General features: G+C 35.8%; 1 protein-coding gene across 2 annotated transcripts in view; it reads left to right on the forward strand.

The window, feature by feature from the left end:
* EXOC6 (exocyst complex component 6) overlaps positions 1-24,607 on the forward strand; it is a 112,935-nt gene that overhangs the window by 21,260 nt on the left and 67,068 nt on the right. For both annotated transcript variants that reach the window (XM_084904317.1, XM_084904316.1), the window contains exons 2-7: positions 11,643-11,814; positions 13,580-13,627; positions 13,714-13,804; positions 16,961-17,006; positions 19,448-19,652; positions 22,359-22,511. In XM_084904317.1, the coding sequence (XP_084760443.1) occupies positions 11,643-11,814; positions 13,580-13,627; positions 13,714-13,804; positions 16,961-17,006; positions 19,448-19,652; positions 22,359-22,511 (715 nt within the window). The remainder of the gene's footprint in view (positions 1-11,642; positions 11,815-13,579; positions 13,628-13,713; positions 13,805-16,960; positions 17,007-19,447; positions 19,653-22,358; positions 22,512-24,607) is intronic.

Genomic DNA, 24,607 nt, shown 5'->3' on the forward strand with positions numbered 1-24,607 from the left:
AAGATAATGAAAGGCACAGATAACCTAGAAAGATTTTCACAATTTTTCTTGTTGCAAACTTTTTTTTTTTTTTTTTTTACTTTATCTTATGATGCTTACACCCCTCCCCCCTTTTTTTGGCCATGCAAAAGGTTTTCATTTTTATCAAAATAAAATTCATCAGTCTTCTCCCTTTTTGCTTCTGGATTTCGAGTCTTAGGAAAGTCTTCCATATACAAACCAGGTTATAGGGGAACCTACCCACATTTTCTTTTGGTACTTGCATGGTTTTATTTATTTTTTTACTTTTATATTTTTGTACCTTTTTGAATTTTCCTGGAGTATGGCTCCAGTGTTATTTTTATTTTTTATTTATTTTTAAATAAGGCAAGCCAGCTATCCTAACACATTAAAAAGTAGATTACTTTCATATTGATTTGAAATGCTATAATTATCGTTTATTAAATTTTCATATGCAGTGGGTCTATCTCTGGTTTTTCTATTCTGTTCATTGTCTATGTGTCTATTTGCATGCTATATCATGCTTTTTTAATTATAGACGCTTTATTGTATTATGCCCTATATCTAGCAGGGTTACCCTCACCCCATTGCTTATCTTTTTGTCAGTGGTTTCTTGATGACCTTCTTTGTTCTTCCAAATGAACTTAATAAATTTGTCTTGCTCTAGACAAATTCACATAATATTTTATTGTATTGAATTAGATTTATAAATAATTTGGGGGAACAGACCTCTTCATGATGCAGAGTCTTCATATCTAAGAGCATGTTTTGTCTTTCAGGAGAGTTAATTTTCCACAAATAAATTTTAGAATTTCATAAGATTTTGTGTATTTTTTGTTGTTATTTTTAATTGGATCTTTTCTTACATTATGTCTTCTAATTGTTTTTTTTTTTTGCTTATATGTATGCATGTTGATTATATTTGTTTAATTTTTTTTAGCCTTTTATTGTACTTTATTAAATTTTCTTATCTGTAGTAATTTTTTCCCATTGATTCCTATGGGTCTCCAGATATGTAATTGTATAATCTGTATTTAGAAATAACTTTATTTCTTCCTTTCCACTTCTTAAACTGTAGATTGCTTTGTCTAATCTAACTTCATAAATTAATTGCAACACAATAGTTGAGATGGCAGCATCTTTATCTTTTTCCTGACTTTAGCAGGAAAGCCGTTAATGTTTCCTCATTAAAGAGAACGTTGGCATTTGGGCTGAGGTATTTATATTTTGTTTTGCTGAGGAAATATCTACTAATACCCATTTTAACATGAAAGACTTCTGAATTTTTTTTCAGATGTATTTTCTGCATCTCTGGAGATGGTCATGCATTTTTTCTTTTTTACCTTCTGTGATTGAGTTTATTAATGCATTTCCTATTATTGAATTGTTTCTGTATTCATAGGATAAATCCCACTGGGTAATGATGAATTGCTTTTTTAGTGTGCTGTTGGACTCTGATAGGGAATTTGCTTTTAAATATTTTTTTTTTTTGCGTTGATGTAAGTGAGATTGGTTTGTAGTTTTCTTTTTTGGTGCAGTCTTTTTCAGGTCTTCAAATAAATGTTATGCTCGTTTCATGAAAGGAAACGGAAGTTCTCTTTTACTACCCTGGGAATACTATTATTAGCACTGTATTATTGATTTGTATTTTTATTTCTTTTGTTAATCCTCTCCAGAGTCTATTTTTCCCATTGCTTTGCAGAGATAGTGAAAGGGGGGAAGGAAGGGGAGAGTGAGAGAAGCATCCATGTGAAGCAGACACAGGGATTGATTGCCTCCCTCACATGCCCCACCCAGGGGGTGGGAAACGATCCCAAAACCCAGGTATGTGGTCTTTTTTTAAAATACATTTTATTGATTTTGTACAGAGAGGAAGGGAGAAAGATAGAGAGTTAGAAACATCGATGAGAGAGAGTCATCGATCAGCTGCCTCTTGCACACCCCCTACTGGGGATATGCCCGCAACCAAGGTACATGCCCTTGACCGGAATCGAACCCGGGACTCTTCAGTCCCCAAGCCGACGCTCTATCCATTGAGCCAAACCGGTCCCGGCCCAGGTATGTGTTCTTGACTGGGAATCAAAGCCAAGGCCCTTCTGTGTGTGGGCTGACACTCTAATCTAGGGGTGTCGAACTCAATCAGAGAAGGGGCCAAAATCTAAAATCCAGCCTAAATCGCGGGCCGAATGGTTTACTGAACAGTCATAAACTGACAATGTCATAAACTGACAGCGGAGTGCAGTGATGACAGCGCGGTGCGGGCCACATTGCAAGGCCTGGCGGGCTGGATTTGGCCCGCGGACCTTGTGTTTGACACATGTGCTCTAATCACTGAGCAACACCTGCCAGGGCTTAGCTGATATTTAAAGGTTAGAATTACCCCATGAAATCACCTGGGCCTATGCTTTTTCTTTGTGTGAGAGTGCCTTATAACTTTTCTCTAGTTCTTCTGTGATAATGCTCTCTTTTAGACTTTCCTATCAGAGTATAGTTATGCAATTATAGCCTTATAATCTCCTCATCCCCCTTGTCAGTTTTGATGTTAGGTATTTGTGATTTCACTCATTTTCCTTCCTTTGATTTAGATTAGTTGGTGGTTTGTCTATTTTGTTGATTTTTAAAATTTACTTTTTCCATTAATCTTCTGTTTTCTAAGACATTCATTACTGCATTTATCTTTAATGATTTACTTTATTCTTTTCTAGCTTTTTTGTATTTGATAATTTTATTGATGTAATTATTTAATGCTATAAGTTTTCTTCTGATGATTACGCTAGCTTTATTTCACATATTCTGACATGTTTTTAAATTTAATTTGTTCTTTTAAAGAAATTCTATTCTATTTTTGTATTTTCCTTTTGATCCAATAGTTTAAAAAAGGAGATCTTCACCTGAGGACATGCTTAGAGAGAGGATAGAGGAGAGAGGGAGGGAGGGAAGAAGGAAAGGAGGGAAGAGAGAGACAGAGAAACATCAATAAGTTGCCTTCTGAACCCACCTCAATTGGAAATCCAACCTGTAACCCAGGTATGTGCCTTAACTTGGAGTTAAACTGGCAGCTTTTCGGTGCACAGCATGATGCTCCAACCAACTGAGGGACTCTGGCCAGGGGATCCAACATAGGCTTTTAAAAAAATTCCAGATGTGAAGAGTATTTTTATTTTTTAAATTTTATTAATAATTTTTACTAGTATTATTACATTATAGCTAGATTAATCTGTATTATTTCTATTCTTTGGAATTCATTGAGGTTTTATTTGTGGCTTTATATATGACTAGAGGCCCAGTGCATGAAAATTCATACACTGGACGGAGGCCCCTCAGCCCGGCCTGCCCCCTCTCACCAAGGCACATGCCCTTGACCGGCGCCCTCAGGGGTGGAAGGCAACCCGGCGATGAGGGGAAGGTGACGCCCCCATCACACCTCTGCTGCTGCCACTGCCAGCAGCACAAGCCTTGGCTGGCCCTGGTTACCTGAACATCGGGCAGCCCTGGGCGGCTGGGCATGAATTCATGCACGGCTGGGGTCCCTAGGCCTGGCTGGAGATCAGGGCCAATCAGAGCCGGGCTGATTGGGGCCTGCCAGCTGGGAGGAGGAACAGGCAGAGGGACCGTAAGCCAATCGGGGCCTGCCAGCTGCGGGGGAGGATGGGGTGCAGGAGGTTGGCTGCCAGCCCCAAGGAGGGAGCTGGCCTTCAGCCCTGCTGGGAAAGGTGCTGCATCTGCTGCCACCCATCCCCAGCTCCCCATCCTAGCCCGGGGCCCGAAGGCCCTGGCGGGGTTGTGAGAGGAGGGGATGGTCGCCAGGCCAGGTGCAGAAGGAACGGATGCCCATGCTGCTGATCAGCCATGAGAGGTTGGCTGTGGGAGTGCACTGACCATCAGGAAGCAGCTCCTGCGTTGAGCATCTGCCCCCTGGTGGTCAGTGTGCATCATAACAACTGGTTGATCATTCATTCTGGTCATTCTGGTTGTCCAGTCGTAATGGTCATTTAGGGATATATACACACACACACACACACACACACACACACACACACACACATATACACACATACACACACTAAAGGTCCAGTACACGAAATTTGTGCACTCATGGTGGTTCCCATCAGCTTGGCCTCTGCCCTCTCGCAGTCTGGGAGCCCTTAGGGGACGTCCGACTGATGGCTTAGGGCCACTCCCCATGGAACGTCGGTCCACCATTTGGTCAATTTGCAATATTAGTCTTTTACTATATAGGATTTTTCTAGAGGCCTTTTGACATACTATTTTCCTCAGAACTTTATTCACTTAAACTATACCTTTAGACCCTATTTCTGGATTATTTTGTAGTAGTGCTTCCTAGCATGTTTTATGTCATGGCACAAACAAAGTTGTATTGAAGGCTGAGATCATTATGGTGGTATGCCTGTAACCTATTCAGTTGGGAAAATGTGCTGTAATGTATGGTCAGATAAGGTGATTTATTATTGTACCAAATATGTATGTGGGTTTGTGTATGCATGTCTGTTTTAGTCAAGGATTTTTTAATTACATTTTTATTTTTTGGTTTTAATTGTAGGTACCACTTCAACTCAAGTGAAGGAAAAATGGAAAAAAGTAGTGGAAGGTTATTGGGGAATCGCACAAATTCTTAGGGTAGTAATACTTGTGGAATAAAGAAAAAATTTTAAATCATGTGACTTTATGGGAAAAGAAGCCCTTCTCCCAAATGATAATAACTTATTCACTATCTTTTAATAATATTTTAGCTCACTGGATGGATATTACTGAAATTTTGGGCTCCTTAAGTATATCTAAAGAAGAGAGTCCTACTTCTGACTCTAGTTGTGGGATTTTAAGTGGGTTAAAAACTGGTATTGAAGAGACTGTTCTACTGAAAGATAAGATTAAAATTTCAATTTACATAGCCAACAGTACAAACACCACGTGGTCACTCTGATAGAACAGATAGAACATCTCAGTGTTGCTTCCCTTAGCTTCCAGGTCTTATATGGAGGTGGGGGGGGGGGGCGGGTAATGAAGAATTGCTAATGACTTTACCTGGGCAAAATGGGGTCCTACTGAACCTCAGAAGTTTAATTTTTTCCTGTGTACCGCCCTTTTGTGTTTGGGGCTTATGTACGCCCCATTCTGAAAGAACATAAACTAACAATTCATCTGCTTTTGTGTAATGGCATGTTTAAAATCGTGGCTTTAGTTTAATTGCCAAAATGATTAATTTGTTGCATGACCAACTTGGTGAATTTACCAAATTTACTAATAAACCAAAAATATTTAAAAAACTATTTTTGAGGTTAATAGCAAACAATTTGTATTGGGTAGAATGGTTTTAATAGTTTTGAAAATTTCTGACTAGTTTTTGTGTGTGATTACTTTTAATATTGTCTTCATAGTTTTGTTTTTAGAAATGTTTGTCAAAAGCTGATAATCATAGGGTAGTTAATTGTCTTACAGATATATTTAATATTCAGCAAAATATATTTCATAGTTAGTAACCAAAATATCAGTATTAATCAATAAGATTAGTACCTGGAATCTGAAAAGCATTCAGTGTAAAAAATGAAATTGCTGAAGAATATAAGCAGTCTCTTTAATATGAAATACCAAATCTTAATTATGAATTATAAGAAATAAAAAATTAAGCTTTATGTGTCTTTTGAAACATTAGTGAAAAAATAAGTAAAAGTTAAAAAAATCTTTCTTAGGAAACATACATGTTATTTTCTCCATAGTTATTGTGATGGAATTTTTTTTAAAATAATGAATAAGTAGTGAAAAATACTGGAAGTGGTATAAGGATATAATATGCTTTTTGACCAAAAAAAATAATCCTAATATGTTACCAGTAATAATAAAAAAAAAAGGGTCCTTTCTTACATAGTATCTTGTGAATGTTGTTTGTTTTCCATCATTAAAATATGTTTCCCTTAAAAAACAACAGTGGAATATGACTAATAAGTAACTTACCTTAGCAAAATATAGCATGTGTTCAAAAATTGAAGTAGCCTGAATTCCTAAGGCATTTGATTTGGTGATCAAAGCATTAATTTTCAATGAATCAATTTTAATGAAATCTTAGTTTTCTTATATTTGTATCCACTAGGTGGCGACCTATACATAGATTTCAAGAAGACTTTTCTGAAAGATCATTTTAAATTCTATAAGCCTGATATATCAAATAATCAAATACTACTCTGTGATAACTTACAGTTCAACACTTTGCTTTTATGTGGAAGATTTTATATAATAAAGATAGAAAATTTGGTTGTACTTAAAAATTTTTAACTATAAAGACATATACTTGGTTTTTTAATGTGTTCCCAGTTGCCAAAATTAAAATATGTAAATAAGATAGTTAGTGTAGCATAGTACGTCTTTGTTCTCTATTCAGATAAAATTTTAAAGTTAGCTATTCTTTTAAAATTTATTTTGCATCTGCATTTTTGTCTGATTAGCAATACCTTTTGCCAGAAGAAATACGATTTTATTGTGCTAAACTTTTAGAAGGGATGACTAAACTCTTACACTGAAGTCATCATCTGTATATGGAGCATTAAGGAACAATCTGAGTGTATGTGGAATAGTGGAATATTTTGGTTTTTTTAGAATATTAGTTTCTAATGTTTACTTTCTGGTTTTGTCATTTCTCTGCATGCATTTATATATAGGAATGTGATTAATTTGCCAGTAAATATTATAAAATGCTGGGGGGCATTTTGAAAGAAGAAAACATTATTTTATTAAAATTGTATATTGAAAATTTAGGATAATAGTATATCTGGCACATTTGTATATTAATTAGATGGATACAACTGTTAACCAACCTAGGGTTCAAAGAATGAATATTGCTGAATGCTATTTCCTTTCTTGTCCTGCAAATTAAATATTTAAAGAATAATGATTATTATTCAAAGACCAAGGAAAGGAAAAGAGAAAAGTATATTTTCAGAGTTTCTTCAGCTGAGGTCAGATGAGTACAGGGCCCTCAATTTTCTCTGCTACATATTTTGGTCTTTCTTATTTTGTTGCATTTGTAATTTACAGCTGCCTAACAATTAGCTATGCCTCAGTTCTCATCGTCTTTTCTGTCCATCGGATGATTTCACCTGATGGATGCAGCAGTGCACATCAGGGATTCCCTATTGAGTCATTCTCAATTGTTGCTCTTCAAAGGTGATCTGGTTAGTTGCTGTGCTGGTAACTTTTTTGCATTCCCTGCTGCTTCTCACCATTTCTGATTGGCGAGTCTGTATAACATAATGATTAGGAGCAGTGGCTTTGGAGTCAGGCCTGCCTGGGGCTAAATCTTGGCTCTACTATTGTGTGACTTCGGATTTAAAATCTTAATCTTTCTGTACCACATCTGTAAATTGGGATGCTAACAGAATGTACATGGTAAAGCTGTAGTGTATATTAATGAGATAATGAATGTAATGAATTTAAGAACTTACTTGTGTGTTACTGCTTAAAAAACAAACACAAAACCAAAAAAACTTCCCCACATTAAGCCAGAAGTAGCAGATAAGACTCCTCTTTTATCGGCGTTTGTTTGTTTGTTTGTTTGTTGTTTGTTTATTTTTGCTTAATCCCTTTACCTTTCACCCAGCCCTGCAACTGCCCAATATGACACTGTGGAGAATTGTTGGCAGTGAGTGTCCATCTTCTCAGCTTTTCTCCGTATCCTCTCCTTTCACCATCTCTCCAGATTGTCTCTATAATTAAACCTGGGGCCCTTCAGAGAAAAGAGTGAAAATCCTGCTATGCTTATGGTGTCAAGAAATTGTTGAAATAAGAATTGCTTTTGCTTTCTTCCCTTTCCTAGTGTTCATATGCATATCCACCCTTTCTCCTTTTTTGCTGCTCTCTGTTCAGTCAGATATTTATTATTGCCTTTTAAAGCACATTTTTAGAATGAATAGTTACTTTTAATATTACTTTTCATCAGAGTAGGTAGAGGATTAACTCAACCACATGAAGTGCTTAGTTTCAATTTGAGTGCTTGCGTGCTGGATTTTATTTTACTTTAAAATATATATATATATATATATATATATATATATATATATATATATATATATATATATTTTATTTTAGGGAGGAAGGGAGAGAGTGATAGAAACATCAATGATCAGAGAGAATCATTGATCGGCTGCCTCCTGCATTGAGCCTGAAACCAGGGCATGTGCCCCGACTGGGAATCGAACTATTACCTCCTGGTTCATAGGTCAACGCTCAACCACTGGGCAACACTAGCTGGGCTGCATGCTGAATTTTAGATTTTTGCTAGATCTATTAAATTGAGAAAGTCAGAACTAGGAACGTTCTAGTGTCCTTTCCAGGGCCCACATTCTATCTTTTGATAAATTTTGGAATCTGGCACTTGCCTGATCCTTCAGTACTTTAAAAAAATACATTCTGTACCCTCATGCAACTTACATTCTAGTAGGGGAAGTTGGAAAAATAAAGTGTGAAATAGAGAGTATTTCTCCAGTAGTAAGAATGATGCAGTGACAAAGTAACTCCTTTATTTTAGAAAATAAAAAAAGAGAAAATAAAGCAGGGAAGTGTGTGTGTGTGTGTGTGTGTGTGTGTGTGTGTGTGTGTGTGTGTAATGTAGCCAGAAAGGGCCTTATCAAGAAAGGGTAACAACCCAACCCCAGTGGCTCGGTAATTGAGATCCGACCTATGAACCAGGATGATATACCGTATTTTTCAGACCATAAGACGCACTGGACCATAAGACGCACCAGTTTTTAGAGAAGGGAAATGAAGAAAAAATATTTTATGTGCATTAAAACCCAACATCACAGTCATAAACACATGTAATCAACCCTGTAAAGTAAACAGCAGCATTTAGAACCATTTTAGAGCCGGGCAAGCACACAGAGACCACACAGAGCCGGGCAAGTAAAAAAACTTTTTTTACAGTATATGTGTAGGCTATATTTGGACCATAAGACGCAGGGACTTTTCCCCCCCACTTCTGGGGGGAAAAAAGTGCGTCTTATGGTCCGAAAAATACGGTAGTTCAATTCCCAGTCAGGGCACATACCTGGGTTGTGGGCTTGATTCCCAGTAGGGAATGAGCAGGAGGCAGCCAATCAATGATTCTCTCATTGATGCTTCTGTCTCTTTCTCCCTCTCCCTTTCTCTCTGAAATCAATAAAAATATATATGTTTAAAAAAGAATGGGTAACAGACTGAAGGAGGAGAGGAAGGCAGCCACACATGAGAATTGTGATCCAGGTAGAGGAAACTATGGGCAAAGCATAGTATAGGAACGTGCCTGGTGTGTTTAAGGAACCACAGGGAGACTAGTGTTGCTAACATGGAATAAGGAAAGTGAAGAATAAATAGTTGGAAATGAAGTCAATGAGATAACATGGGAAAAAATTATGTAGAGCCTTATGGACCGTTGTAAGAAAAATTGGGTTTTGAGCAGAAGAAAGAAATGGGATCCAAATTATGTTTTAACTAGAGGCCCAACGCACGAAGATTCGTGCAAGAATAGACCTTCCTTCCTCTGGCTGCCTGCACCACCTTCGCTCCAGCCCAGAGCCACCTCTCCTCCTTCGCTCCGGCCAGAGCTGCCTCTGCCTCTCACCTTGTCATGTCAGTTTGCATATTCCCTCTTTATTGGTTGTGGGTGCTGCCATCTTTGTCATGGAGTTATGGTCAATTTGCATATTCTGTCTTTATTAGATAGGATGGGGTCATTCTGTCTACTGTGTTGAGAACAAACTGAAGGCAAGGCATGCTGATGACTTAGTCCCAGGGAAGTACCAGTGGAGGTTTTGGTGGGGGTAAGAGAAAGAGGACAGTCAGTGATGATTTCAAAGTTTTTTGCCTGAACAAGTAGGAGAACTAGCAATAGCTGAGATGGGAGAAAACTGTGAGAGGATCAAGTTTCAGAAAATAGGAAAGTAATTTATTTTAGACATATTTGAAATGCTTATCAGATATCCACTTGGAGAGATATGAATTTCAGAAGAGAGGTCAGGGCTGGTAATATACATCTGGAAGGTGTCATTGTGTTTATGGAATTTAAAGCTCCAAATCTAGATTAGAGGAAGTAGATAGGGATATCCAAGATCAGAGCCTAGTTCTAGCTTAGCTCTTTAACAGCCCAAGTACTTGTAATTGCTATTCTATATTGTCCTCTCTAGTATTATAATTGAAAACCTAAGCCATGGAAACTGCCCTCATGAAGCTTATGTTCTATATGGAGAAACAAAATATATGACATATAATTGAAACATTTAAATTACAATGCAAAATCATATATGATTACATGACAGAATGAATGGAAAGGACTATATGTTTAGCTGTCCTGCCCATGAAAAGATTACTTGGCATTGAAATGATTGACAAAAGCCTGTTGGAGGAAGTGGGACTTGAACTAAATCTCAAACAATGGGCAACAGATTGGGCGGGGGTGCATTTTGGGGAGGGTGCCAAGACTGCTCTTGGGTTCAATAATTCACTAGGAGGACTCACAGAATTTGGCAAAGCTGTTATACTCACAGTTACTCTTTGTTAACAGCAAAAGGATATAGATTAAAATCCACCACTGAAAAGCCTTATAAGGCAGGGTCTAGGAGAGTTACAGGCAGGAGCTGCCAGTTTGTTCCAGTGGAGTATCTGGACAGCATTTACATCTCCCAGCAATGATGTATGTCAACACTTATGGAGTGTTCCCAACCAAGGAAGCTTACCCCAGCCATGGTATCCAGGATTCTTACTGGGGTCAGTCACATAGACATGGCTCACTGCCTGTGTTGCTGACCTCAGTCTCCAGCCCCTCCAGAGCAGATACCCTGGTCCTCACTCACTGTAAATCACAGTGTTAACATAGACTGTTCGGCATTGCTCAAGGCCCCCAAGGAAAAAAGGGCATCTATCAGGCAGGACATTCCAAAGGCTTACCTCCCAGGATCTGGGGGCAAGGGCCAAACGTTCTTTGGACAAGGTTAATCCTTTCTTGCATGGCGGGGTTGAGGGTAGGCTGCCCTATATGGGGAGACAGTGTGAGCTTAGATACAGTAGGAATGTGTATGTCATATTTAGAGAACATTGTGGTGACTGCAATATGGCCTTGTACTTGAGAATATGAACTCTTGGAGCAAGACCACCAGGATTCATATCCCAGCTGTCACTTGCTAGCTGTAGAATATGTGGCAGTTATATAATCTGTCACTTATATATACACACCAAGGGCAGTAATACCTACCTACATTATAAGCTTGTTGTGAGGGTTAGAGGGTTACCATATAAAGCATTTAGAATATGCCATGACACATAGCAAATGATGTAGAAATGGGAGTTTGTTCATTCATTCCTTAATTGTTCACTCTTTTTTGAACATTAATATGTAAAGACTCCTCTCCTAAGCCTCATATTTTTATTTCCAGATGCCTAGTGATATATTTGGAGGGCTGTGGCTCTATTAACATGTTCAAAGAGAAATGAAATATTTTTCACTCAAATTATTTCTACTAGTGGCAGTACTATCAACTTAGTTTATTCGTTACGAGATTTAGATAAATGTTAAGATACCAGCTGTTTCAAAGAACGGGCTTAAAGAATAAATTTTGGTGAACTGGGAAATTAATGTTAGCTTTCTTTTTATATACCTACAGGTCTGTGTATGATGACCAACCAAATGCACACAAGAAGTTTATGGAAAAGTTAGATACTTGTATCCGTAATCATGACAAGGAAATTGAAAAGATGTGTAATTTTCACCATCAGGGTTTTGTAGATGCGATTACAGAACTCCTTAAAGTAAGGACTGATGCAGAAAAACTGAAGGTAAGAAATATGTTAAAATTCAGCTTATCTTTGCTGTCATTAAATTACTCAAGTGTTGCCCTGCCAGCGTGACGCAGTGGATGAGCATCGGCCTGTGAACCAGGTGGTCAGTGTTTGATTCCCGGTCAGGGCACATGCCCTGGTTGCCAGCTCGATCCCCAGTGAGTGTGCGGGAGGCAGCCAGTCAGTAATTCTCTCTCATCATTGATGTTTCTGTCTCCCTCTCCCTTCCTCTCTGAAATCAATAAAAATATATTTTAAAAAATTACTCAATTATTAGCTTACAGTGCATGGTACAAACCTTTATTAAATGTACTACTTTCAGGAAGTGCATCAGTGTATATAATTGGGAATGCTCTTCATGCTTTGTTAACACAGTTGTCATGCTAATGACAGGAGTAATCCCTTTTTTAGTAAAGCAAGTAATGCTTTGACTTAACAGGATTTCTTTCCATGCAGGGAAATAAACTAAAAAACTTCATACAATGAAAGGTCCCATTGACAGTTTTAGAATTTTTAATATGACAATTAGTACAAATATAAAAACCTTTTAAAACTACTATATGTAATTATATTCTCAAAGTTATTTAATGATATTGAAACTATTTTTTAGTTTAATAGCAATGTGTAATTTTCTTAAAGAAAGTCTATATTTTTGGCCACACAGGAAAAACACTATTTATTAAATGAGACCTGAATTTGTTCAGTTAGAATACAAATATATACAGTGTTTCCCCGAAAATAAAACATCCTCCGAAAATAAGACCTACTTACAGGTTTCCTTCTGAGTGAAATATAAGGCATCCCCCCGAAAATAAGGCCCCCCTAGGCTCTGTCTCAGAATGAAAATTAATTTACTGTGCTGTATACAGGTAATAAATTTCCTTTATTTTCATTTAACAATAAGTGTGTACCATATTCTTCTTCATGGAAAAATAAGACATCCCCTGAAAATAAGACCTAGCGCATCTTTGGGAGCAAAAATTAATATAAGACACTGTCTTATTTTCAGGGAAACAGGGTAGTTATAAGAATTGTCCTACTTATCTTTCTTTATATTTGGAGAACTTAGCAGACAGAATGACCCTGGTTTACCAAAGGTTATGATTAGAAAACCATTATATAAAGGATGTTCAGACAACAAATGACCAAATACAGCATCAATGAGGTCACTGAGCATCTTTGTTAAAAAATTAATGAGATTTTTAATAAACCAGAATGTGCTTCCTTACTATGATGATCTAATGAGTCACTTAATATGTGGGAAAATTTGAGGTTGAGCTTTGCCTGCACCTGCAGCATTAAAATGTTGCTGTGGATTGAGATTTCTGTGTTTGATGTTAATCAACCACCCAGTGTTTGCATTCAGCAAAGTATGAATGTTTAATTACCGTAAAATGCAATCACCATTTCCTACAGACAATGAGTGGCACATAGACCTCATTGAAGTTATCAAAAAGGGACCAGTGGTCAATTGGGTCAGTGATTTGAATTGTTTGACAGACTTAGAGAAGCAAGTAAAGTTCAAAAATCTTGAGTAAATTTGAGAAGTTTGCCACAGAATCTGTTAAAAAGAACTGTCATAAGTAATTGAAGTTAAAAGCCCTTTTCAATCAAAAGTTCAAGTTCAAGCTGTAGAGTTAATTTGAATTTGCATTTCTTTGTTCTAAGTTTCTCATGAAGCATGATCTGATTACAAGGGTGAGCAGTTACATCAGGGCAGTTTTATGTATATTTGTCTAACTAAGGTGAAATTATTTTTAAGGTACAAGTTACTGATACCAACCGACGATTTCAAGATGCTGGAAAGGAGGTGAGAAAATGATACATTTGTTGTGTACCAATATGTGGATATGATTTAACTGTTTATTTAAACATCTGATCATTTCTTTTCCTAAGGTGGTAGTCCAAACAGAAGATATTATTCGATGTAGAATTCAGCAGAGGAATATTACAACTGTAATAGAAAAATTGCAGTTGTGCCTTCCAGGTGAGTTAAATTGTCCATAATGTAAAATTGTAACTTAATGATAACATATAGTCATTATAAATTATGGAAATTACAGGTATTTCATGGTTGTTCCCCCCAAAAGCCTATGGTTATCTTTCTTATCCACTTTGTTCCCTGAGTTTTCCTATAATGTAAGTCCACGTTTGGTGATCTGTCACATCAGTTTCCTAGGACCTTTCCGTTTCCTTTCTGCCCCACTTGCCTCTCCTCAACTTTGTGTTTTTTCAGAATACTTTCCCATGGGGAGAGTGTTTTTAAATTACATTTTCTTGTCTTGTCCTAATTTGCCTATAATTTTATTGCCTATAGTTTTCTATTTGATACTTAAGCAGCTTGGTTTTGGTTTGCTCACAATCTCATTTTGCTGATAAGATAAGAAAATATCCCAAAAGGCTAGGTCTTCTCCCTTCTTCATTCTTGCCTTTCCGTCTATATTTTGGAAAGATTGACTTTTTAGGTTTCTGAGGTTCTGAACTCTCAGTAAGGGCTGAGATATTACCGAGACATCAATAATTTTTAAAGAAACTAACAAGTACTTTTTTTTTTTTTTTTAACCTGGATATATCCTGTTTAAACAAAAGGAAGCAGGTGTATATCATCTTTTTCTTAGTATAGTAAGTTAAATCCAACACAGTGTCCCATTTTTTTATTTATTTTTCAGGAAGGAACTGGAACCTTCATATCCTGGGAATAGAATGAGATGCTTTGAATATAATAATTGTACAGGGTGGGGCAAAACATAGGTTTATAGTAGTGAGTATGCAAAACACCGAATTTATTCTTATCTATTAATTACTAGAAGCCCGGTGCACAAATTCATGCACAAGTGTGGTCCTTCAGACTGGCCTGTGGGATCGGGGCCCAAACTAGCTCTCCAACATCCCCCAAGGGGATTGCGAGAAGGTGCAGGCCAGGCTGAAGGACCCCACCATTGCAAAGGGACTTGGGAGGTTGACCAGCCAGGGAGGGACCACGGGAGGGCTCCAGGGTGTGTCCGACCCATCTTGTTCAGTCCCAATATGCCAGACCTCAGCATCAAGCTAATCTACCAGTTGGAGCATCTGCCCCCTAATGGTCAGTGCATGTCATAGCAACTGGTTGACTGGTCGACTGTCTGCCCCCTGGTGATCAGTACATATCAAGTAAGCGGTTGAGTGTCCTTAGCATATCATTAGCATATTATACTTTGTTGAACGGCTGACTGGTGACTGGACATTTAGCATATTAGGCTCTTATTATATAGGATTGTATGATTTTCCATATAAACAACTGTAAACCGAGTCTTGCTCCACCCTATATAATATAAAGTTAGCTTAGAATGCAAATTGTATGTTAAAACTGTCAACAGATCTTATTAGCTAAACAATTATTGTTTTCTGATTTGTGAGAATAGCTTTTTAAAAAATAGAATCACTGAAATTCTAATTAGTTTAATCTCTGATGGACCAGGCCTATGTGCACCTTAACTTTGAGTAAATATAATGTCTGCTCATTATGTGAGGTTTCAGGGTTAAGAAATCTATTTCCTTTAATAGTAATGTTTAGTAATACCTCTTTGTCACCATCAGATACTCTGAAATTGCCATGAAGACAGATTCTAAGTTTGAATGCTTTGTCTCTGAATTGTAATAAAGCCTAAAAAATTTATACTGATGGAATGGAAAGAGCTGAATTCAGTTTATTCACCTAGTGGGCTATTTGAAATAGGGAAATAAAGGGAAGTGGAGTTAAAATTTTGCTTTCAGTGCTTTTCCTAAGTTGTATAATCTGAGTTGTATCAACATTGCATTCCTAATAGCCATGTCTAGAACTACTTCCTTTCCTCCATCTATCCTTCTATCTAATTATCTACTAACAAATACATTTTTGTGTCAGGAATTATGGTAGATATTGGAAATATAAAGTTGAAAGTGACATAGTCTCAGCTCTAAAGGACCCTATAATTTATCTGACTAAAGACAAGCCATCAATTACTGTACAGTTGCTTACCTCCTCCTTAGATTAGAAGTATGAAAGGATGTAAGAAGTCACAGGTTAAACAATGCATTTTTCTGGTGCACTAGTTTTACTTGATTATATTTGAGGAAAGTATTATTTTTATATGAAAATAATATAGAAATATTAGAAGGTAGATATGAAATTTACATAAATAGTTGAGATAAAACAGATTTCAAAGCAAGTTTATACTAGTAGCAGCAGTTTTAGGCTCTTTCCCAGGTATATGTTTTGGTTAGAAATGTAAAAAATATTGCATTATGTATAGGGGGTATGATAGTAATATACATAGAGTCTGTAGAATTAGGACAGGTTCACTATAGCCACCCTTGCAGTTTTTATGGGTTGCAGAGAGGTAAACAATATCTTTTATAAATTTCAAAATCCCTGAGGGTAGCCGTAAAATTATAGAAAAATCTGGGGAAAAAATGTCTATCTCTTTGGTTAGGAAATTTGGAGGTGGCTTGATGAGCCAATAATAATATAGTCACGCATTTTATACTTTGAAATTCTATTAAGGATGAATGGTATATCATCTTGCTGAAGCTTATAAGAGCTTTATTGAATAACTGCATTTCTGTACCTTTGATAGAAATGATAAAAGAAAGGAAGATGCTTTATGTTTATGTATGTCTTTATCATAATTCATTGTGTGCTATAAGCTTTTGAGGTGTCTCTTCCTTTGTGGATTTGTTGTAAAATTTTGTTTAATGTGCTATAACACAGTTGTGCTATCTTATTTGATATATTGAATGAAAATCAATCTCACTGTCATTCAACTTTTTCTCTCAAATAACTAAAATCCAAACTTTCTGTTCCCCTGCAGGGAAGAGATATTATATTAGTAAGTTTCTGAATAGGGTATTTGTTAGTAGGTTGATGTCTCAATTATAGGGGTCAGCATATGCAAATGTTCCAAGTTTAATAAAATGTAGTAATACATGTAATGTTTAACATATATAGAAATTAAATTTTCTTTTTTACTCTAAGTATAAACTCTTATTTGAAAATGTAAGCCTAAATCAAACTACGGGAAAAATTAATGAACTTATAATATGCTGATGCCTTCCTTTATTATTTTCATCTCTCAAAAATTATTTTTAATTTGAAAGCTAAAATGAGTTATATTTTTAACTGCAGTGCTGGAAATGTACACTAAGCTAAAAGAACAGATGAGTGCAAAAAGGTGAGTTGGTTTCTTTCCTAATTGCTTTTAATAAGAATTCCTTTTCTTAAATTACTTGAAGGCATGTTTAAACTTACTGAAAATTATAGTGAATCATGTGAAGTTTGCTTTTATGTTTTGTTCATCCAATTTGCTCATCAGAATCATTCAATAAAGCAGTTCTTAGTCATTTATTTGGGGGTCATTACCCTATGTAAATGATATAGAAGATTGATCATATTGATGAGGGATAAATAGACAATTGAACAGGAATGAAAAAATATTGATTAATTTATGCAACATTGACATTGCATAAGATCAAAAGCTAAGTGTGTATTGTAAATCCACAGATGAAAGTAAAGTATGGGTAGTTATATTTTGACAATCTGGGCTAGTGTAGTTCATGTTCTGTTTTATAACACAAATGCATAAATGATAAATGAAAAGTAAAAATAATTTGAAGTAGTTTATTAATTGCCATAGAAACATTAGCTGTACTGTTTAACCTGTTTTAAAGATGAAAATTTTATTTTTAAATATTTTTTAAAATTAAAGTTGGCATGCAATATTATATTAGTTTCAGGTGTACAGCATAGTGATTAGACATTTATCTAACTAACGGAGTGATCACCCTAATAAATCCCATCTGACACCTTACATAGTTATTACAATTTTATTGACTATATTCTCTGTGGTATATTTTACATCCCCATACCAATTTGTACTTCTTAATACCTTCACCTAAATGTGTTAATTTTTTACCAAATATATCTATATATTTATATACATAAAAGCCTAAGTGACTTGTTTCAACTGGATGACTGGTTGGTAGTTGTGATGTGCACTGACCACCAGGGGACAGGCGCTCAACTCAGGTGCTGCCCCCTGGTGGTCAATGTGCTCCCACAGCCAACCTCCTGAGACCAGCCAGGCTCCTGCAGTCCCTCCCAGCTCCCAGCCCCAACTGGGACTGGGCAAGATGGCCTCAATGGGCTCTGATCACTGGCCATGCCGAGGGAGCCCACCCATGCACAAATTCATGCACCATGACTCTACTATATATATGTTTGTTTGGTTTCTTTATTGTTGTTGTTAATCCTCAATCAAGGATATATTTCCATTGACTTTTAGGGAGAGTGGAAGAGAGAGGGAAAGGCAGAGAGAAACATTGATGTGAGAGAAACACATTGTTTGGTTGCCTCCTGCACAATGGTTGCCTCCTGTGTAAGCCTTGACCAGGGCCCAGGCTGGGGAGGAGCTTGCAACCAAGGTACATGCCCTTGACTGGAATTGAACCTGGGATCCTTTGGTCCGCAGGCCGACGCCCTGTCCACTGAGCCAAACTGGCTAGGGTCAAATATATATATATATATACAATATTATTTATATTATAACAATTCTAGTGATTTTAAATTACAATAAAGTTTAGGTGTAATGTTTAAGTTAGTGGTACAATTTTGTGACAATTTGCTAAATATACTCTACCTTTGAGAATATATAAGCTAGAAAACCAATAAATATCTTTAAGTAGCTTTTCAACCTTCTGTTTTTTTAGTTTGCATATATATTACTTTCTGGTTTGTTTTTTGATAGTGCCTTTTCTCATTTTAATATCTAAATCACTGGAAAGGCATGGAATATTAATTAATTAATTAATTAATTAAAAAATCCTCTACCTACTCTTAAATGAATTTTGGTGGTGAATATTATTGCGGAATATTGACAATTTTGGAAAGTTCGAGTCCTACTATTAAATTTAGTATCTTGACCAAATTATATAATCTTTTTCTGTGTTTTAGTTTTCTCATTTATAGATTAATAATAATAATCTGCCATAGCATCTGCCTTATAGAAGTCTAGAGAAAACGGAAGTATGTATATGAAATTATATGTTAGTTTTTCTAGGGAATAAGCTATACTTTACTAATTGTTGCATATCCAGCATGTCGCCAGTGCCTACTAAGTAATAGGCATTCAGTATTTATTGAAATGGGAAAAAAATTGCTCTGCTAGTGTTTTTTTATTTTTTTGTTACATAATATTATTTCTAATTGCCTTAGACAGTTACATTTTTAAAATTTCTTAACAGATATTTTACTTTAAATTAAATCTGAGCTTTGTATTTTTGGATGGTGATGATGTGTTGATGGAAGAGATATTAATGAAATCACCTATCAACTAAATATTCTAATTAAAAAATTTATAATTACTATACATTTAGGTATAGTGATGACTATAATGCTTATGATGTTATATAATTTGGATGAAGTGAAATGAAATTGTATGTTAGTGAATTTTCAGCTTGTTGCTTATTCTTATGATTTATAGTTTGTGCTTATTAGTAAATAAAAATAAATGTTTTACTTATACCTAACCTTTTTTTTTATGGTAGTGTTAGATTTATTATTTGTAAAATTAATGTAATAAGAACTTTATAGAGTTTTCTTTTTAACTTCTCACAGGTATTACTCTGCTCTAAAAACTATGGAACAATTAGAGAATGTATATTTTCCCCGGGTTAGTCAATACCGATTTTGTCAGCTAATGATAGAAAATCTTCCTAAACTCCGTGAGGATATTAAAGAAATCTCTATGTCTGATCTCAAAGACTTTTTGGAAAGCATTCGAAAACATTCTAATAAAATAGGTGAAGCAGCAATGAAACAGGTGAAGTTAAATTTTAAAAATCTAATGTTATTTAATAATCTAGATTATAGAATATATTCAAAGCTTACTTTCCTTATGTCCATAAAATGCTTATTTTTGTTTAGTTTTACCCTTTTGTCATATTTCCTGGTTCCTGTTTAGAATGGACTTCACTAGAGTCTTCTTTTGAATTGTGGTTATTCCTTATTTAACTAGACATACTATCTGATTACTTGGCAGTGTTCCCCAACTATGTGGTATTACATTAACTTTTGCCATCAGTCAAACTTGGTACAAAATTAGCTGAAAAGTGGCAGCCTTTTTATGCTAGGCTTCTAAATCGCGCTTTCTTTAAAACAAATTGAAAGTATTATCTAGAATTAACTCCCATAGCTCAATAATAAAAAGACAAGCAAAGAGAAAGATTTGGCAGTTATAAAGTTAATCTTTTGAGTCAGGATTTCCTCTCCTAATTATTCACCAATGATAAATAAAAACATGTTCTGATGATGTTCATAGTAGCTTTGTTCACAGTTGGCTAAAAACTGGCAACAGCCTAAGGAGAATGGATAAACAAATTGTGCTATACTCATAAAATGGGATATTACTTAGCAATAAAAAGGAATGCATTTCTGATATGTGTGACAGCATATGTATATCTCCGAGCCATTATGCTTCTGTACAGCAAAGGAAACAATTATCAGAATGAAAAGGCCATTTACAGAATGGAAGAAAATGTTTGCAACCTATATATTCATTAGAGATTAATCTCCAAAATATGTTAAGAACTCTTACAACTCAATAGTAAAAAATCTAATAATCTGATTTTAAAAATGGTCTTAGGACCTGAATAGACTTAAAAAAAAAAAAAAAATCTTCATTCTGAGGATATTTTTTCCATTGAGTTTAGACAGAGTGGAAGGGAAGGAGGAGGGAGAGAGATAAAAAGTCTAAGGGAGTTTATCACCACCAAGCTAGCAATGCAAGAAATGCTAAAGGGATTGGTGTAAAAAGAAGAAATAAAAAGGGAAGAAGGAACACAGGCACAAAAAATGAAAATGGCTACAAACAAGTACATATCAATAATAACTTTAAGTGTAAACAGATTAAATGCTCCAATCAAAAGACATCCAGTGGCTGAATGGATAATAAAACATGACACATATATGTGCTGTCTACAAGAGACCCACCACAGAACAAGGAATTCACACAGACTGAAAATGAAGGGATGGAAAAATGGCATTTCATTTCCAGGCAAATGGAAATGAGAAAAAAAAGCTTGGATAGCAATACTCATATCTGACAAAATGGACCTCATAGTGAAGGCCATAAGAGATAAGGAAGGCCACATCATAATACTAAAGGGATTGATACAACAAGAGGATATAACCCTTGTAAACATATATACACCCAATGTAGGAGCACCCAGATACATTTAATAAATCCTGGAAGATATCAAGGGAGAGATCAACAACAATACAGTCATAGAAGGGTACTTTAATATCCCATTGTCATCACCTAATAAATCCTCTAGACAGAAAAATCAGCAAAGAAACAGCAATCCTAAATTACTCACCATATCAAAAGGACTTAATTGACATCTTCAGAACATTTTATCCCAAACCCACGGAATATATGTTCTTCTCAAATGTACACGGGATATTTTTAAAGATAGACCACATATTGGGTCACAAGGCAAAGTCTCTCCAAATTCAAGAAGATTGAAATATCAAGCATCTTCTCAGACCACAATGGAATAATATTAGAAATAAACTACAATAAAAACAATAAAAAAATTCAAACACTTGGAAGCTGAATAGCATGCTATTAAACAATGATTGGGTTACCAAAGAGAGCAAAAAAGAGCTCTATGCCTTCGTACCTCCAGAGGCTCCACTGCAGTGACTGAGCCTAATAGGCGGCCAGTAGGTGAAGGCAGAGCCGGCTGCTCTAGGAATGACCAACTCCTGTGTGGGGTATGTGGGCCCTCCTGTTGTAACTGAGTGTTGATTGCTCTTGGCCCGTTTGTTCAGGCTGGCTAACTGTAAGGATCAACCCTAACCACATGGTCGTTGACAGATGAATATTTAAGAAATTGTACACCCCGTCTGTAAAAAGGAAAATAATCTAAAATAGTCACATTCATAGAATCAAAGAGTGGGATGGTGGTTACCCGGGGCTGGAAGGAGCGGGGAAAGAGGTGTTACTAATCAACAGGTGTAATGTTTCAGGTAAGCAAAATGGATAAGCTTGAGAAGTCTGCTGTACAACATTGTACATTGTACTTATAGTTAAAAATAATGTATTGTTAATATATTAATATAATGTTAATATTAACATATATAATAATATAATCTATGTACACTTAAGACTTATGGTGGATCTCATCTTAAGTATGCTTACCACAATAAAATACAATTCTTTAAAAAGTAAGTAGAAGGAAATAATAAAGGTAAGAATAGAAATCAATATAATAGAAAATAAAACACTAGGGAAAATCAACAGAGTTAAAAGTTGGGTCTTAATCTTTTTAAATAAAATTATAAACCCTTGCAGGACTGTTCAAAAAAGAAGAGAAAGGGCACAGGCCATAAATTAAAAATGGGTTATTACTCCACATCCTATACCTGCAGACAAAAATATAAGAAAATATGAATGAGTTCTTGAACCGATTTTGACCATAATAAATTTTGAAATAACCTGATTTTTTCTTTTTTTCTCAAATAGGCACAACAGCAGAAAACCTTCAGTGTTGCTCTGCAGAAGCAAAATAATGTAAAATTTGGGAGGAACATGCATATAAATGATAGAATTACAGAAGAAAGGAATGAAATTGTGTTGAAACATACATTTGAGGAAGAGGATGAGAATGAAGAGGAGGTGACTAGAGTTACTTTATCTCTGTCTTTCCTTTTTTCTTTTTTTCTTTATTGATTAAGGTATTACATATGTTTCCTTATTCCCCCATTGTCCCCTCACCCCCAACACATGTCCTCACCCCCCTGGTGTCTGTGTCCATTGGTTAGGCTTTTATGCTTGAAAAGAAGTTCTTTGGTTGATCTCTCCCCCTTACCCCTCCCCTCCCCTATCTTCCCTCTGAGGTTTGAGGATCTGATCGATGCTTCTGTCTTTGGGTCTGTTTTTGTTCATCAGTTTGTGTTGTTCATTATATTCCACAAATGAGTGAGATCATGTGATGTTTATTTTTCTCTGACTGGCTTATTTCGCTTAGCACAATGCTCTCCACTTTCATCCATACTGTTGCAAATGGTAAGAATTCCTTCTTTTTTTACTGCAACGTAGTATTCCACTGTGTAGATGTACCACAGTTTTCTAATCCACTCATCTGCGGATGGGCATTTAGGCTGTTTCCAAATCTTAGCTATGGTAAATTGTGCTGCTATGAACATAGGGGTGCATATATCCTTTCTGATTAGTGTTTCTAGTTTCTTGGGATATATTCCTAGGAGTAGGATCACTGGGTCAAATGGGAGTTCCATTTTCAGTTTTTTAAGGAAACTCTATGCTGTTCTCCACAGTGGCTGTACCAATCTGCATTCCACCAGCAGTACACGAGGGTTCCTTTTTCTCTTCATCCTCGCCAGCACTTGTCATTTGTTGATTTGTTGATGATAGCCATTCTGACAGGTGTGAGAGATGGTACCGCATTGTCCTTTTGATTTGCATCTCTTGGATGATTAGTGACTTTTAGCAGGTTTTCATATGTCTCTTGGCCTTCCTTATGTCCTCTTTCAAAAAGATTCTATTTAGGTCCGTTGTCCATTTTTTGATTGGGTTATTTATCTTCCTTTTGTTAAGTTGTATGAGTTTCCTATAAATGTTGGAGATTAAACCCTTATTGGTGATAACATTGGCAAATATGTTCTCCCATTCAGAGGGCTTTCTTGTTGTTTTGGTGATGGTTTCTTTTGCTGTGTAGAAGCTTTTTATTTTGATGTAGTCCCATTTGTTTACTTTCTCTTTAGTTTCCATGGTCCTAGGAGCTATATCGGTGAAGATATTGCTTCGGCATATGTCTGAGATTTTGCTGCCTGTGGATTCCTCTAATATTTTTATATTTTCTTTCTTTGTATGAATTTTTTCTTTTAACTTGTAATGTATTACTGTGATTCTTATTCTTACCATGTGCAAATTTAAATTTGTGTAGACTAGTTAGTGATAGTAGGGCAATAGAATGATCAGTTAATTGCATAATTAACTGATAAACATGAAATATTATAGTTTATATTTATAAATCAGAAATAGTTCAACTTAGTTGTTCTGCCACAATGAGGAGCAAAAGTATAAATCTAATTTTTTGAAGTGATTGGTAATATTTTAATTATTTGTGGTAAACATTTAATTTTATGATGGTGTGACCTTAAAATTTAGACTAATTCTGGATAGCCTGCTTTTAAAAAAAATTGGTGCTGAGATACTATAAAATAATTCTAATATGATTAAAGTTTTTTATTTCTTTTTAAAAAGTTTTTTATTTCTTGAAAAAGTTTTAATAAGTTTAGAAACCTTGAAATTATTATTTTAAAATATTATTTACTTAGAAGAAGAGAAAGAGAGAAGGAGAGGGTGAGGGAGGGGGAGAGAGAGAGAGAGAAACATCAATTGAATCTGCGACCCTTTGGTGCTTGGGCAGATACTCTAAACTAGGGGTGTCGAACTCAATTAGAGAAGGGGCCAAAATCTAAAATCCAGCCTAAATCGCGGGCCGAATGGTTTACTGAACAGTCATAAACTGACAATGTCATAAACTGACAGCGGAGTGCAGTGATGACAGCGCGGTGCGGGCCACATTGCAAGGCCTGGCGGGCTGGATTTGGCCCGCGGGCCTTGTGTTTGACACATGTGCTCTAAACAATGAACACCACCGACCAGGGATGTTTTGTATGTTTAACTTTTGAGAGATTACCATCATGCTCTACTGCTAAATCCATTCTGTAAGAAAAAGTTGGTTGTTT

The sequence above is a fragment of the Pipistrellus hanaki genome (genome assembly GCF_964339955.1).
Source record: "Pipistrellus hanaki genome assembly, chromosome: 14".
NCBI classification, from domain to species: domain Eukaryota; kingdom Metazoa; phylum Chordata; class Mammalia; order Chiroptera; family Vespertilionidae; genus Pipistrellus; species Pipistrellus hanaki.